At 39.7% G+C, this 14,221-nt stretch overlaps 1 protein-coding gene across 1 annotated transcript; it reads right to left on the bottom strand.

Moving 5' to 3' along the window:
* Positions 1-5,994: 5,994 nt before the first annotated feature.
* LOC137890081 (trace amine-associated receptor 1-like) lies at positions 5,995-7,096 on the bottom strand. The gene is made up of 2 exons (XM_068734177.1): positions 7,011-7,096; positions 5,995-6,805 (listed from the first exon to the last, which is right to left on the bottom strand). Exons 1-2 carry the CDS (start codon positions 7,094-7,096, stop codon positions 5,995-5,997), a joined length of 897 nt encoding a protein of 298 aa, XP_068590278.1.
* Positions 7,097-14,221: the final 7,125 nt, after the last annotated feature.

Raw genomic sequence — 14,221 nt, 5'->3', positions numbered from 1 at the left:
TGTCAGAAAAGAGAAGCCGCTGAAGCGTGGCAGCTTTCTGACCAGAACTCTCTGGATGCACTGCTCTTTTATCACTTCTCATTCTCCTGCGCGCTACAGAGCTGGTGTTTTCATATAGCTGGGGACTGATGTCCCTCGTCTCTCAATGTTGACATCATCATCTATGTCTCTACAGTTTCTGAGTTAATTCATCAAGCAATATTTATCAGTTTCTTGGCCCTGGAGGCAGAAATCCATAACAACCTGAACATTGCACACATATTACAGATTATTACCAACCAAAACAATGAGGTGAGAGACACTGAAACGAGAAACACCAAAATGATGTCTGTAGTTGTGAGAACAGGAACCGGTTGGACAAAGAATAGGAACTGATGGTCCAAATGACCCCCTTTAAAGTCCACTTGTTTTTCTTGCCCCCATGTGAGGATGTGGGGGCTTGAAAGTCTTCCTGTGTTGCTGCTGGGTTGAATGACTTTCTCAAACACGGGGCCATGTTAGACTGCTGCCTGGGTGTAGCTCGCAGACTGAAATCAATTAAGAGTTATTTCCCTCAATCAACTCATCAGCCTTTTCAAACAAAGGGATAAAGCCTGGGCCAAATTTCGCTTGAAGCACACAGATATTTGAGGAACTTATGCAAGACCAAAACAAAGAATGCAATATCAGACTACTATTGACTACTATCTTGTTATAAACCAGATACAAATTGATAATTAAATCATTTCTGATCCTTTGCTTATTTCCCATACTTTTAATGAATATCTATCCTCTATTTGTGATTTCCAATTCTTTAATTCCTATGGAACGTCTGCCTCCTCAAAATTTACCTCTAATTGTACATTTTCCTTTATAAAAATCTTGCCTACTGATATTCACCATGCTGTGTCTAAGTTAAAAGTTAGAAGTTGTTAAACTTGCTGCTCATGTGTTAATGTATCCTCTTGCAGATTTATTGAATTTGTCTCCATCTGCTGTTCAATTGGAAATGTGTCAGAGTTACCCCCTTTTCAAAGGTGGAGATTTATCTGATGTGAATAATTATCGACCAAACTCTATTATTTGTACTATTGCTAAAATCTTTGAGAAACTTGTTTTTAATCAATTATCACAGTACATTGATCGGTTCAATAGTTTATCTCTTTCTATCTGGTTTAACTTTTCCACCTCCGTGGCTCTTCTAAAATTCACTAACGATGTGTCCTCATTCTGAAATAAAGGCCAACTCACAGATGTGATTTGTCCTTCCAAGGCGTTTGATACGGTTGATCACTACCTTCTCTTATTCTATTGGTTGAAGTCAAAATGCTCTCCTTTAGTTTATTGTTTATCTTCATAATAGATGTCAATGAGTGGTTTTTCAGAGTTCTCCGTCTAAGTATTTAATTGTTAAAAAGGGTGTTGCCCAAGGTTCCACCTTGGTTTTATCACATAATTTGTTACAGCCTAAATCTAGAAAATGTAATGTAAATTAAGAAATCAGGTAACTAAATTGAATAGCAGTAAAAATAAATATTATTACCAGAGAACAAATGAATGATTCAAAGAATGATGGAAAAAAAACTATGGACAATTTTGAATGAAATAATGAGTAGATTTTCACATCAAGCAAACTCAAACCAATGGTATTTTCTGAATGAAACCAGTTGAAATTGCCAATTATTTCAAAAATTCATGATTAAGGTTGATAATCTCAGAAAGGACTTGACACCCACTGACGGCTGATGGCCCAATACACAATAACGATGAAGGATAACAACTGGCAATTTGATTTTGTGCAGGTAGACACCCCTGACATTGAGGGACCGTTGTTGTCTCTGCCAAATGAGAAACCAACTGGTCTAGACCATCTAGATAGCAAACTGTTATGATTTGCTTCTCATGAAATCTGATTTGATTTTACATTCTGATTTGTCATATCTTTAATAAATGCTTAATGTACGGTGTATGGCCAAAGGTCTGGAAAGTGGCAAATCAAATTATTAGAGAAAATCGTTTTCAAACAAATCCAAAATTATTTTACTAGTAATAAAGTGATTACTAGTTCCCAGCATGCATACCGACAAAGTCACTCTACAGCCACTGCCCTTGCCCAGCTAACTGATTACTGGCTGAAACAGATGGATAACAAGTAAATGGCCACAGTCTTGCATAACTTCAGAGCCGCATTTGGTATCATGATATAATGATTACTAAAACATAATATGGATTCAGCAATACGGCACTCACTTGGATGGTCAGCTATCTTTCGGAGAGATCACAGAGAGTCTTTTATAACGGTAGCTTATCAGACTCCAGATACATCAGCTTTGGGGTTCCATAAGGAAGTTGCTTAGGCCCTTTACGCTACTCTATTTTCATGAATGATCTGCCTTTAGCAATTGAGAATGCCATCGTGGTAATGTATGTAGATGACACAACACTGTATAGCACTGCTTCAAACAGAGATGCACTAGTAATTATCCCGAATCAGGATCTAGAGAGAGGGTCTAACTTGGTGAAAGTGAACAAACTTCTGAACATTGACAAAACTAAAAGTAGTGTGTTATGCTTAGTGGTGAGCCACAGCGTTGGATGAACAGTTGTCGTGGTCTGAGCAAATTGATGGCATTGTGACTAAAATGAGAAGGGGCATAGCAATGGCTAGAAAGTGCTCCACTTATTTAACATCCTCTATTATTTGTCAAGTTCAATAAGAACAAATATAGCATATATGCACTCTCGCCTGTCATGGTTCTCAGTGGAAATTGAACTCCCCTATAGCCTTCTCATGTTTTTCAGAATTGTAGTATTTAATTAGACACCTAAATATGTCTTCAACAAAGTACAAAACACATGCAACAGACATAACCATCACACAAGGAATGCTAGCTCAGGTCACTTGAAACCTCCAACCTCCAAGAACAAACCGCCTTAAATGCACAGTTATCTATCAAGAATACGTTGGAACTCACTACCTCCTCATATAACTTATAGGTAACAAGCTGTCATTTGAAACTAACCATATGATAATAACTCGACACTACGTTGGCTTTGTAGACTCCTGATCCTTCTTTGAAGAAGTTATGGATGCATAATGTATATGGTTTGTTCTGATTCTATAAATCTTGGTCTCTGTCTGTACTTTATATCTGACTATACTGTTTAAACTGTATGTTTTACATCATGTTTTGTATGTATTATGTTTTGTCCTTTCTGTGCCAAGGCATAAGCCAATGTGGATCCAGTTAATGAAATGTAGCTGTAGGGTAAAATTCCTGGTAACTCCAACTTGAAAATACAACTCAGAGGCTAAACATTTGTTTCCCACCAAGTTTGTCATAATAAAAGAATGTCCTAACAACAAGGATGTTTTATAGGCCTCTACGTAAGAATGCACAGTCAATATGTTTAATGTCATCAAATTAATAAATTAATTGCTTTGCTGTTTTTATGTTATGTTATCACATATTCCAGCTGTTTAGTGGATTTCCTCATACTGCATGAAGCACAGTACATTCACCAATGAAAAAAGTCCTTTTTGTTTCTCAGAATTAAAATAATATTGCATTTTCTGTGATTTATGTGATCAAATCCTTTAAATGAAGATCATATGATGTGTTCATGTGTCGAGGTTGCATCACAAAAGTTTAGTCATGAAAGAAGAAATGATCTCAAAAACAACAACAACCTGTTTACTTTGAATTGTCTATTTAGCAATGATTGCATCATGTGTTGATGTTAGAGCTTGTTTTAGAGTTTGTTTCGTCTCACAGTAACACCTCTGATTGCACTGATGTCAGCATGTGACACTAATGAAAGCAGGTGTGAAAATTGTCTTCGCCAGAGAGGTACACAGCGACAGTTAATGGGCTACACGCCGAGAGCTGTTCAGCCCAGTGGGTCTTCATAACAATATGTGTGTGTGTTACGGCCATAACAACGTGACCAAACTCAGAAGTTGTGTACAGTGAACAGATATTTTGAAACTGAAGCAAACACGCTGTGATGACCCCTCCTTTCCACTAGGGGTCTGTGTCCTGTTTGCTGACTCTTCTTTGTCTTTCAGGATGTTGACGTCAGCTGAAGATTGACACGGCTGCTGTTTAGTTAAGTTTAGTTCCACACGTCCACACATGCTGACATTACTGATTACTGACTCTCCACGTTTATTTTGTTTTGTTAAGGATATTCTTTAAATAAATGCATCTGGTCTACTATTTATGTTGCAGCCTTTGAGCTGTAACACACGCGTAAGCATATGGCCATTGCCTTATTTCCTATTCCTTGATTAAGAGCTTAAAATGTGAGCATTGATTACATTCAGCTCCAGTGTGGCATCGTAAAGGGTATGCCACACTGAAGCTGAATGTAATCGTTATCATATTTAATTTAAGGTTGATAACTAGATCAAGAGGCCCTTTAGGGTTGACCACACATTCACCTAAAATGAATTATGCTCACTGTATTGCAGGAATACTCATTGTACTGATTTAAAACAAAACAAATTATTATGATTTGAAAAGTTTTGTCAACATTCACAAATTACCTGTGTCACTTTCACCATGTAACCCTCATCCCATCAACATATTAAACAAACAAGGACTACTGAATAAACTGAACAAACTACTGCGCTTACTGAAAGTTGTTGTTAACTTATTTCTTCATTCATTTCTCCATTAGTTATGTAACTAATGGCATCTGAAGAAGAAAAAAATATAATTTTGGGAAAGTTAATTTGTTTCATTTGTTGTTTATTGTACAAAAGAAAAAGACAGAACACATTGGGAAATCTGTGTCTGTTGCATCTGTGTCTGTCTCCTTTAAAATGACTGACGGAGCATCCCTACCTCCAAGACAGTGTGTCCTACTTTAATTCGGGACCCATGGCAAACATTTGCGCAACTGTATCTATTAAAACTGCATAGGCTGCAGCTGGAGGTGGGAGAACAATATAGAAATAAAGTTTGGTGCAAATCTGTGCAATATAAATACGCCGTGTAATAAAATTATTCTGTCTGTATATATATATATATATTTATTTTTAGTTATTGTGGATTTAAAAAACAAACTTTTTTCTTAGTTAATATTCGTTACTGTTTTATTACTTATTTACTTACTTATAATACTTGTTTTGATCTTGTTTTTTTACTATGTCTCTTGTTTGCATTTGAGTTTCAGTTTATCTTACAGTCTGTGTCAGACTGCAGGTTTTACTGAAAGTGATTATTGTCATGTCAGCATTGATTACTCTTACATTCAGCTGCAGTGAGGGATCACATGGCATGTGTAATGGTCATTTTTTACGTAGTATATATTTCTACTCAATATATCGTATTCATGCATAAGTAAATTTGCTCTGAACTCTAGCCTGCTCCTAAGATTACTAACTGTGTTGTATGACAATGTTCCACCGCCAAAGGCTGTCAGGCCGCTTGTTTTTCATTGTTGTTCCTCTCAGTCTGAGACCAACATGTCTGTAACATTGGCCATCGGCCCCCACCTTTGCTCATTCTGTATAAAGAAAGCGCGTTGACTTTTTGTTCTTGGTTCTTCCTCACTGAGACTGTACGCATTCTTGACATTGCAAAAATATGAAAAGTGTAATAAACAAAAAATGTAGCTAGTTCCACGACGTATTATAAGATCTTTAGAATAAAAGGCTTAAAGTACTTGTGTTATTTTTACTTTTAATATGAGAATTATATGGAGGGTGATCCATTAGTCGGAACAAAAAATAACTTATGTTGTGCATAAACATCAAGTATGTACACATCAAAATAACTTATGAGGAAAGATCCCCTCCTTATACAGATTCATTCAAATTATATATATTCTAAAAGAAAATAGATGATGTTCTTAAGGGTGCCGTCTGATCCCGGTCTATGCTACCCGGTGTCCTTCTGTGTTTCACATAATGTAGAATATAGATTCATGTATAGATACCTGTATGGATTAATATATACACACACAACATAAGGACAGCAGCCTTTTCACTCATTTCACAGTCTCTCTCTACAGTATGTTGGCATCTCGGGAGCCAGGCTGCAGAATCTGAAATGAAAAAATGATTCTAGTAGTTTTTTTAAACCAGGGGTAGAAAATGGCATAGATGATGGGGTTTAGACAGGAGTTAAAATACATCACAAAAACTAAGATGACATCATTTGAAGAAACGGTGGCGGTAGTGTAGCGTGCGAGAGTGATGCAGTAAACTGGAGAGTAAGAGATGAGAAAAACAAGTATAAGAACTCCAAGAGTCCTGGCTGCTTTTCTCTCTGATTTATTAGCGGTTACTGTAACAGTACCCTGGAGTGTAACAGCTGCAATATGAGACCTCATGGCTCGAGCCTGAGACACAGACACCAGAAATACTCTCATATTCAGAACAATAATGATAGTAATGGGAATAATAAAGTTGACAGCAAAATCAATAATTACTGAAATCTTGACCACACATTCACCATAGCAGGATTTATACCTGCCCGGGTGCTTCAGGTTATCAAATAAAGGAATAATGGCATAGAAAAAAGAATTAATCCAACAGAGGAAAACACATATTGTCACAGCTTTTTCCGTGACTTTGCGGGAGTAATGCAATGGATAACAAATAGCCACATAGCGGTCGACAGATATCAGCACCATATTTCCCACGGAGGCAGAGATTATTATGAAAGATAGAATATAATACAGGGAACACATGAGGTCACCCAGCATCCAGCAGGTCTCTTTCAGGAGGATTTCAATGGGCTGCACCAAGAGGCCAACAAGAAAATCTGAGGCAGCCAGAGAGAGGAGGAGGATGTTGGTGGGGGTGTGGAGATGTCTGCAGTGAGAGAATATCAACATTGTGAACACAATCAGCATATGTGATCATTAACAGTCAAGCAAAAAGCAGTAATGATCAAATAACACAAAAAAATCAATATACACAAGATGCCAGTATGTAATGATCTCCGGAAACCACTTCTTCCTGCAAATATAAAGACAATGTAGCAACATGTTTATCATAAACTGCGAAGTATATGTGCCTGAAGTGTGAGATGGAGATGATGACCAGTAGGTTGAGAGACACAGTGAGAAGACAGATGATGGACAGAAGGCTGTAAAGAACCATAGTGCCAGGGAGCGGAGGCTCTGGCTTCTTGCAGGAAGAGTTAGGGAGTTGTGGGAAGCAGAGTTCAACTCTTTCCAACTGTATCGCCAGACAGACGAGAAGCTGCCTAGCTCGAGCAGTGTTCTCACCGAATGTCTTAGTCACACAGCTTATCTAGCCCCTATACCCGCGCCCCCCCCTCCGACCCCACCCTCTGTCTCTCTTTTCCTTTACAATCCAAAGTCATGTTAATCATGAACATGATTGAATCGAGAATTTAAGCCAATTTACCATTACCTCAGAAACAGAGGGCTAGATTATGAATAATGGCCAAGTAGTTGTCCAGGTGGAACATTTAGGACAGATGATGCAGTAGTTGGGCGTTGGCGGCTGGGGGCTATCCCAGTGCGAGGTTCCCCTGCTGAGGCGGGCTGCTGTAACTGTAAAAAAATAAGCGGCAATGTGGCACTGACACGCTGGTGCCAGGTTCTTTTGCTAAGACTGGCTGAAGAGGTCACTGGTGCTGGGTGGCAATGTGGGCTGATGTCCCAGTGTCGAATGGCGACCTGATGGGAGGATGAGATCCTTGGAATTCTGATGTTAGAAGGGCTGTCTGGAATGATGAAGTGGCTAAAATAAATGTATGTTGCTGAAGCCGTTGTGTCTTTTGGTCTGGCTGAATGAGGTCATTGCTTTTGCTGCTACTGTTTCTCTCCTGGTGTTTCCTGAGTGGTGAGCACGGCAACCGGACATGAACGAATTGAAAACTTTTGCTTTGTTGTCCGATCTGTGAAAAGGAATTCCTTTTTCTTTTAATGCTTTTTGATGAGTAGCTACGGTCCAGTCAGAGATTAAAGAAGTCTGGTTGTCGGGGGACAGCACTGGAGTGTGGTGGCATTGCGTCCGGCTGAAAGTAGTGAGGCAGGAATAGTTGGGACGGTGGCAGGAAGCTGGCATCTCCCTCGTGGGTGATGGAATAGCGACGGCGTTTTACGTCCTTTGAATGGACTTGTCCTCTCTTCGCTGATGAGGGAGGTGAACTGGGAGACGCTGATGATTCATCGGGTGAACTGTGGAAGTTTTGCAAGTTAAGGAGGAACCGGGAGGTTCCTCCGTGGAAGGCACTTTGTAAGGGCCTGCTGGACTCGCTCACGTCTCAGGTGAGTTTTTGAATGCGGAAAGTGGTGTCTGGATGTAACTGGGTTTGTTGCTGTGTTTGGGATACTTTGGACTAGTTCGTTCTGGTCCCTTCTAAAAAGATCATAGTCGGAAGGGGAAAGCAAGATGGCATCCATGGTGGGAACAAGGTGAGTAAATGTGATTGTGGAATGAGATCGTTACCAATTTACTTACTTGCTAAGTGATTGAATGGTGTTACAGGCTCTCGGTTGTGGCCTGGAAAGTGAGAACGGAACGCATGGTAGAGATGTGGTCTTGCTCTCACAATGTTCTTAAGTAGCTCCAATTGTGACAGCTCAATAAATTTAGTTTTACAAACTTAGTTCAGGAACAGGGACCACTCCCAGAACACAGCTCATTTCCTCTGCACAAAGTATTTAAGCACAACAAACTAATTTTCTGTCACTCGACATCCTTGCCCTCATGAACTTCAGTCATTCAACCATTCCCTCCTTAAGATCAAGTCCTCCACCATACGAGTTTACATAAGCGGAATTAACTTCTTCGCAACTCGGTGCCCAGCCTCTGCCCACTCACACGTCGCTATGCTACTCGAAGGTCTCCGTAAAGACAAACCACGCCCTATGCCTAAACGTCTGCCCCTCACTTCAGACCTCCTCACCCGCGACATCCATGCACTCCGCTCAGGCTATCTGTTTCCCTTCATGGACAAAGTATTAAAGTCCTCGTTCTTGCCGGCTTCCTTCGCTGCTCCGAGTTCACCGCCTCGAACTCCAACCCTCATCCGTCGCAATGATATCACATCCATTCTCCCTACACAGTCCCCTATCGCCTCAAATGCCGCAAGACCAACCAATACGGTCCACTCCAGTCCATCTACCTCCAGTCCAAAGAATCATACCAAGTCCGTAGGAACCCATCCGCGACTACTCAAGCCCAAGCTCAAGTCCGGCCAGCCGAACTTCCCCGCAAGATCCTCCCCGTTCGTCACAGGAAAGGGCTACACGGTCCCGGGTTCACCACCACTTTCGCCATATCTTAGCCAGATCTGGAATACTCCCGAGTCTACTCGGGCCATCCTTTCCGCATCGGCGCTGCCTCCACCGCTTCAAGCCAAGGAATTCCCGCCCACATTATTACGATTCTTGGGCATTGGTCTTCCCCCGAGTACCTCCCCTACATCAGAAATGCCCACCGGCATCCAAATTTGTAATTTTTTTGGGAATCTTTTCGGGACTCTGCACCACCAGAGCTTCCAAAGAGATGGCCCCCACTCTTCAGTTTCCGTTCCCCCAGTTCCCACCAGCCATCGGACACCAACGGTCCCCATCGCTCGCTCAACCTCCCTTCTACATTCCTCCTCGTTTTCTTCCTTACATCTCTTCATCCCTACCCTACATACTTCTACCTCGACCCCTACATCCCTTCATCCCTCTACCTTGACCCCTACATCCCTTCATCCCCCTACCTCTATCCCTACCCTACATCCCTTCATCCCTCTACCTCAACCCCTTCAGCTTCCAAAGTCTAACAATCATTCCATCATGCAATAAACCTTTCGAAACTCATATTATTATTGCCGTAGTCCTAGTTAGTGAACAAGTGAAAGTATATAAAAAACAGTGTGAAGCTCTTTTTCAACTGTAATAATTATTGTTAATGTTTATTTACATGTAATCGTCAGCTATGGTGCCTTTGCAGTCAGGTTTCAGCTGACACTTCTGTCGTGGGAGAAAATGTAGCTGTCTGAAATTCCTGGTAACTCCAACTTGGAAATACAACTCAGAGACTAAACATTTGTTTCCCACTAAATTTGTCATGGTAAAAGTGTGAGCGATATGATGTGAAAGCAGGATTACGTTTGCACTAGGTTAGATTAATAGGTACTCTTACCAATCAGAGCAAGACAACTTGGAACCAAACTGACCTTAGTGACCTAACAGCTGCAACAAACTGTAAACTCATTTCCTACAGTTGTGCTGTGAGCAAATGATCACATTACAAAAGTGATATGTCCCAGTCACATTATCATGGTCACGAGATTATGAGTGCTGCTCAAACATAAAGAATGTCCTAACAACAAGGATGTTTTATAGGCCTCTACGTAAGAATGCAGTCAATGTGTTTAATGTCATCAAATTAATAAATGAATTGCTTTGCTGTTTTTATGTTATGTTATCACATATTCCAGCTGTTTAGTGGATTTCCTCATACTGTATGAAGCACAGTACATTCACCAATGAAAAAAGTATTTTTTGTTTCTCAGAATTAAAATAATATTGCATTTTCTGTGATTTATGTGTTCAAATCCTTTAAATGAAGATCATATGATGTGTTCATGTGTCGAGGTTGCATCACAAAAGTTTAGTCATGAAAGAAGAAATGATCTCAGTAAAAAACAACAACAACCTGTTTACTTTGAATTGTCTATTTAGCAATGATTGCATCATGTGTTGATGTTAGAGCTTGTTTTAGAGTTTGTTTCGTCTCACAGTAACACCTCTGATTGCACTGATGTCAGCATGTGACACTAATGAAAGCAGGTGTGAAAATTGTCTTCGCCAGAGAGGTACACAGCGACAGTTAATGGGCTACACGCCGAGAGCTGTTCAGCCCAGTGGGTCTTCATAACAATATGTGTGTGTGTTACGGCCATAGCAACGTAACCAAACTTTGAAGTTGTGTACAGTGGACGGATGGTTTCCAAACTTGAACAAACACGCATAAGCATATGGACACGGTATTGTCTAATTTCCTATTCCTTGATTAATTATACACTTAATTAGGTATTTCTTATCTTTTTTCGAGCTGAGGCCTGCAAATAGGCCTCGTATTTAAAAGGTTAAGAGTTTAAAATGATTATTATCATGTGAACATTGATTATATTCAGCTCCGGTGTGAGATCACGGCCATCACAAGTACTCTCATATGCAGAACTATGATGACAGTAAAGGGTATATTAAAGTTGATAACTAGATCAACAGGCCCTGAAAGGTTGACCACACATTCACCATCAAAGGAATTATGCTCACTGTACTGCAGGAATATTCACTGTTCTACACACAGTACTGCAATACTACTCACTGTACTGCAGGAATAATCACGCTACTGCAAGGATACTCACTGTACTGTACTACACACAGTACTGCAGGGATACCTGCGGTGAAATTCACAAAAAAAACACAAAACTCATGTAATATTCCCATACATTTATATATTTTTATTGGTCATAGACTATCATAATAAAGGTAGATAAAGCATACAGCATGTTTTTGTTTTGTTAATAGGTACTCTTACCAATCAGGGCAAGACAACTTGGAACCAAACTGACCTTAGTGACCTAACAGCTGCAACAAACTGTAAACTCATTTCCTACAGTTGTGCTGTGAGCAAATGATCATATTACAAAAGTGATTTGTCCCAGTCACATTATCATGGTCACGAGATTACGAGTGCTGCTCAAACATAAAGAATGTCCTAACAACAAGGATGTTTTATAGGCCTCTACGTAAGAATGCAGTCAATGTGTTTAATGTCATTAAATTAATAAATGAATTGCTTTGCTGTTTTTATGTTATGTTATCACATATTCCAGCTGTTTAGTGGATTTCCTCATACTGTATGAAGCACAGTACATTCACCAATGAAAAAAGTCCTTTTTGTTTCTCAGAATTAAAATAATATTGCATTTTCTGTGATTTATGTGATCAAATCCTTTAAATGAAGATCATATGATGTGTTCATGTGTCGAGGTTGCATCACAAAAGTTTAGTCATAAAAGAAGAAATGATCTCAGTAAAAAACAACAACAACCTGTTTACTTTGAATTGTCCATTTAGCAATGATTGCATCATGTGTTGATGTTAGAGCTTGTTTTAGAGTTTGTTTCGTCTCACAGTAACACCTCTGATTGCACTGATGTCAGCATGTGACACTAATGAAAGCAGGTGTGAAAATTGTCTTCGCCAGAGAGGTACACAGCGACAGTTAATGGGCTACACGCCGAGAGCTGTTCAGCCCAGTGGGTCTTCATAACAATATGTGTGTGTGTTACGGCCATAGCAACGTAACCAAACTTTGAAGTTGTGTACAGTGGACGGATGGTTTCCAAACTTGAACAAACACGCATAAGCATATGGACACGGTATTGTCTAATTTCCTATTCCTTGATTAAGAGTTTAAAATGATTATTATCATGTGAACATTGATTATATTCAGCTCCGGTGTGAGATCACAGCCATCACAAGTACTCTCATATGCAGAACTATGATGACAGTAAAGGGTATATTAAAGTTGATAACTAGATCAACAGGCCCTGAAAGGTTGACCACACATTCACCATAGAAGGAATTATGCTCACTGTACTGCAGGAATATTCACTGTTCTACACACAGTACTGCAATACTACTCACTGTACTGCAGGAATAATCACGCTACTGCAAGGATACTCACTGTACTGTACTACACACAGTACTGCAGGGATACCTGCGGTGAAATTCACAAAAAAAACACAAAACTCATGTAATATTACCATACATTTATGTGTTTTTATTGGTCATAGACTATCATAATAAAGGTAGATAAAGCATACAGCATGTTTTTGTTTTGTTGAGGGCACAGACCAAAGGTTGTAAGTTTGAATGTCAATTAATTCCCTCATTGTTTGCAGGACCTTGCAATTTTTTCCAAACCTGGTCATAAGAATGAGCAAGTCCAGTTAAGTTCTTTTTGGGTTCTAACAATCATAACAAAACTCTACAGCAACATGGTCGGACTGTGGTTTTGCTTGCGTCAGGTGTTGCTAATTGACGCATACCTCTCCAATGCTGTAGCAATAATTTTCACCATCTCAGGGGAATCAACCCTAAAAGCCGAAATAAAACCAAACATGTTCAAGGCCAGATGAAGATTAGTTTGTCAGTCTGTTTTTTACAATTACATATGCTGGTATGGATTCACAGCAATGATAAGTGATCCCAGATTCTTCATCATCAGCGTCTTGAGGTCGTTGGTCAGCCTGAATCTCCATGGAAGCCTAGAAAGATAACCAAATCCAAGTTGTGGTTAGTTGTTAATTTCTTCATAATACAGACGTGTCTTCTCCAAAACAACAGCCACATAAAAAAAAGAATGAAGGGCTGAAACAAAAAAATTTAGTTTGTTTGTATGATTTCTAAGTTCTAGGGGTTGTTGGTTCATTTTTATCATCTAGTCATCTGTCAGGACTCAAGCCAAACTTTCACTCGTCTTTGATTTTGGTAGGAGCTATACTCTTATAACCAATTGAACTTAGTGGTGTACTAGACTTCTTTTTTTCCCTTTGCTCACTCAGGGTACTTTTGCAGAGCACATAGGCTCTTTTGGCAATGGCTTAATGGTGCTGGCTTCAGCACATTTTGTCTTGGGATACCTGCCCAGATTTGAACCCAAATGACATCAACTCAATCTGGAAGTGTTCCGTTTAATTTTTGGAGTTTGCCCTTTGTGTGTATGGCATTTCTTTGGAGAGTAAAGTAAACCTCTACTGTAAAAAGAAAAGAATGAGGATGTCAAGCCGTCATGACTGCAAAAACTAGGTATATACTGTGTGTGTAAATATATATATATGTCACCGTGTACTGTGCGAGTGCATGTAATGTCTCATTGTTGTGGCACTATCATGAACTTTTTACTTTTCCCCTTAAATCGCAGGTTTTTGGGAGTAACCTGGATGTGCACTTTTCTACGTGCCATGCTCTAATTGGTGCACTAGAGACTTGGAGAACTGCCTCTAATTGATAGAACAGGTGTGTGAGGCAGTGGATATAGCAGACTGAATGCATGTTTCACTTATGGAACATTCATCAACCTGATAGAAGAGATATCCCCACACTTAGATCTATGCAGAGTACACTTCATTTGCGTTTTCGGTCTAAAGGACCTTCATCAGAGGTCCTGCATTTTCTTGAATTGAGCTTTAAAGGTGTGGAAGTAGGGAGTCGTAATCAGTAGGAGAGCTGCACTTAC

This window comes from Cebidichthys violaceus, unplaced genomic scaffold (genome assembly GCF_023349555.1).
Source record: "Cebidichthys violaceus isolate CVI_PGR_0920_01 unplaced genomic scaffold, fCebVio1.0.p SCAF_61, whole genome shotgun sequence".
Lineage (NCBI taxonomy): Eukaryota > Metazoa > Chordata > Actinopteri > Perciformes > Stichaeidae > Cebidichthys > Cebidichthys violaceus.
The sequence above is the reverse complement of the archived record's forward strand: the minus strand, read 5'-3'. Positions and strand labels throughout refer to the sequence as shown.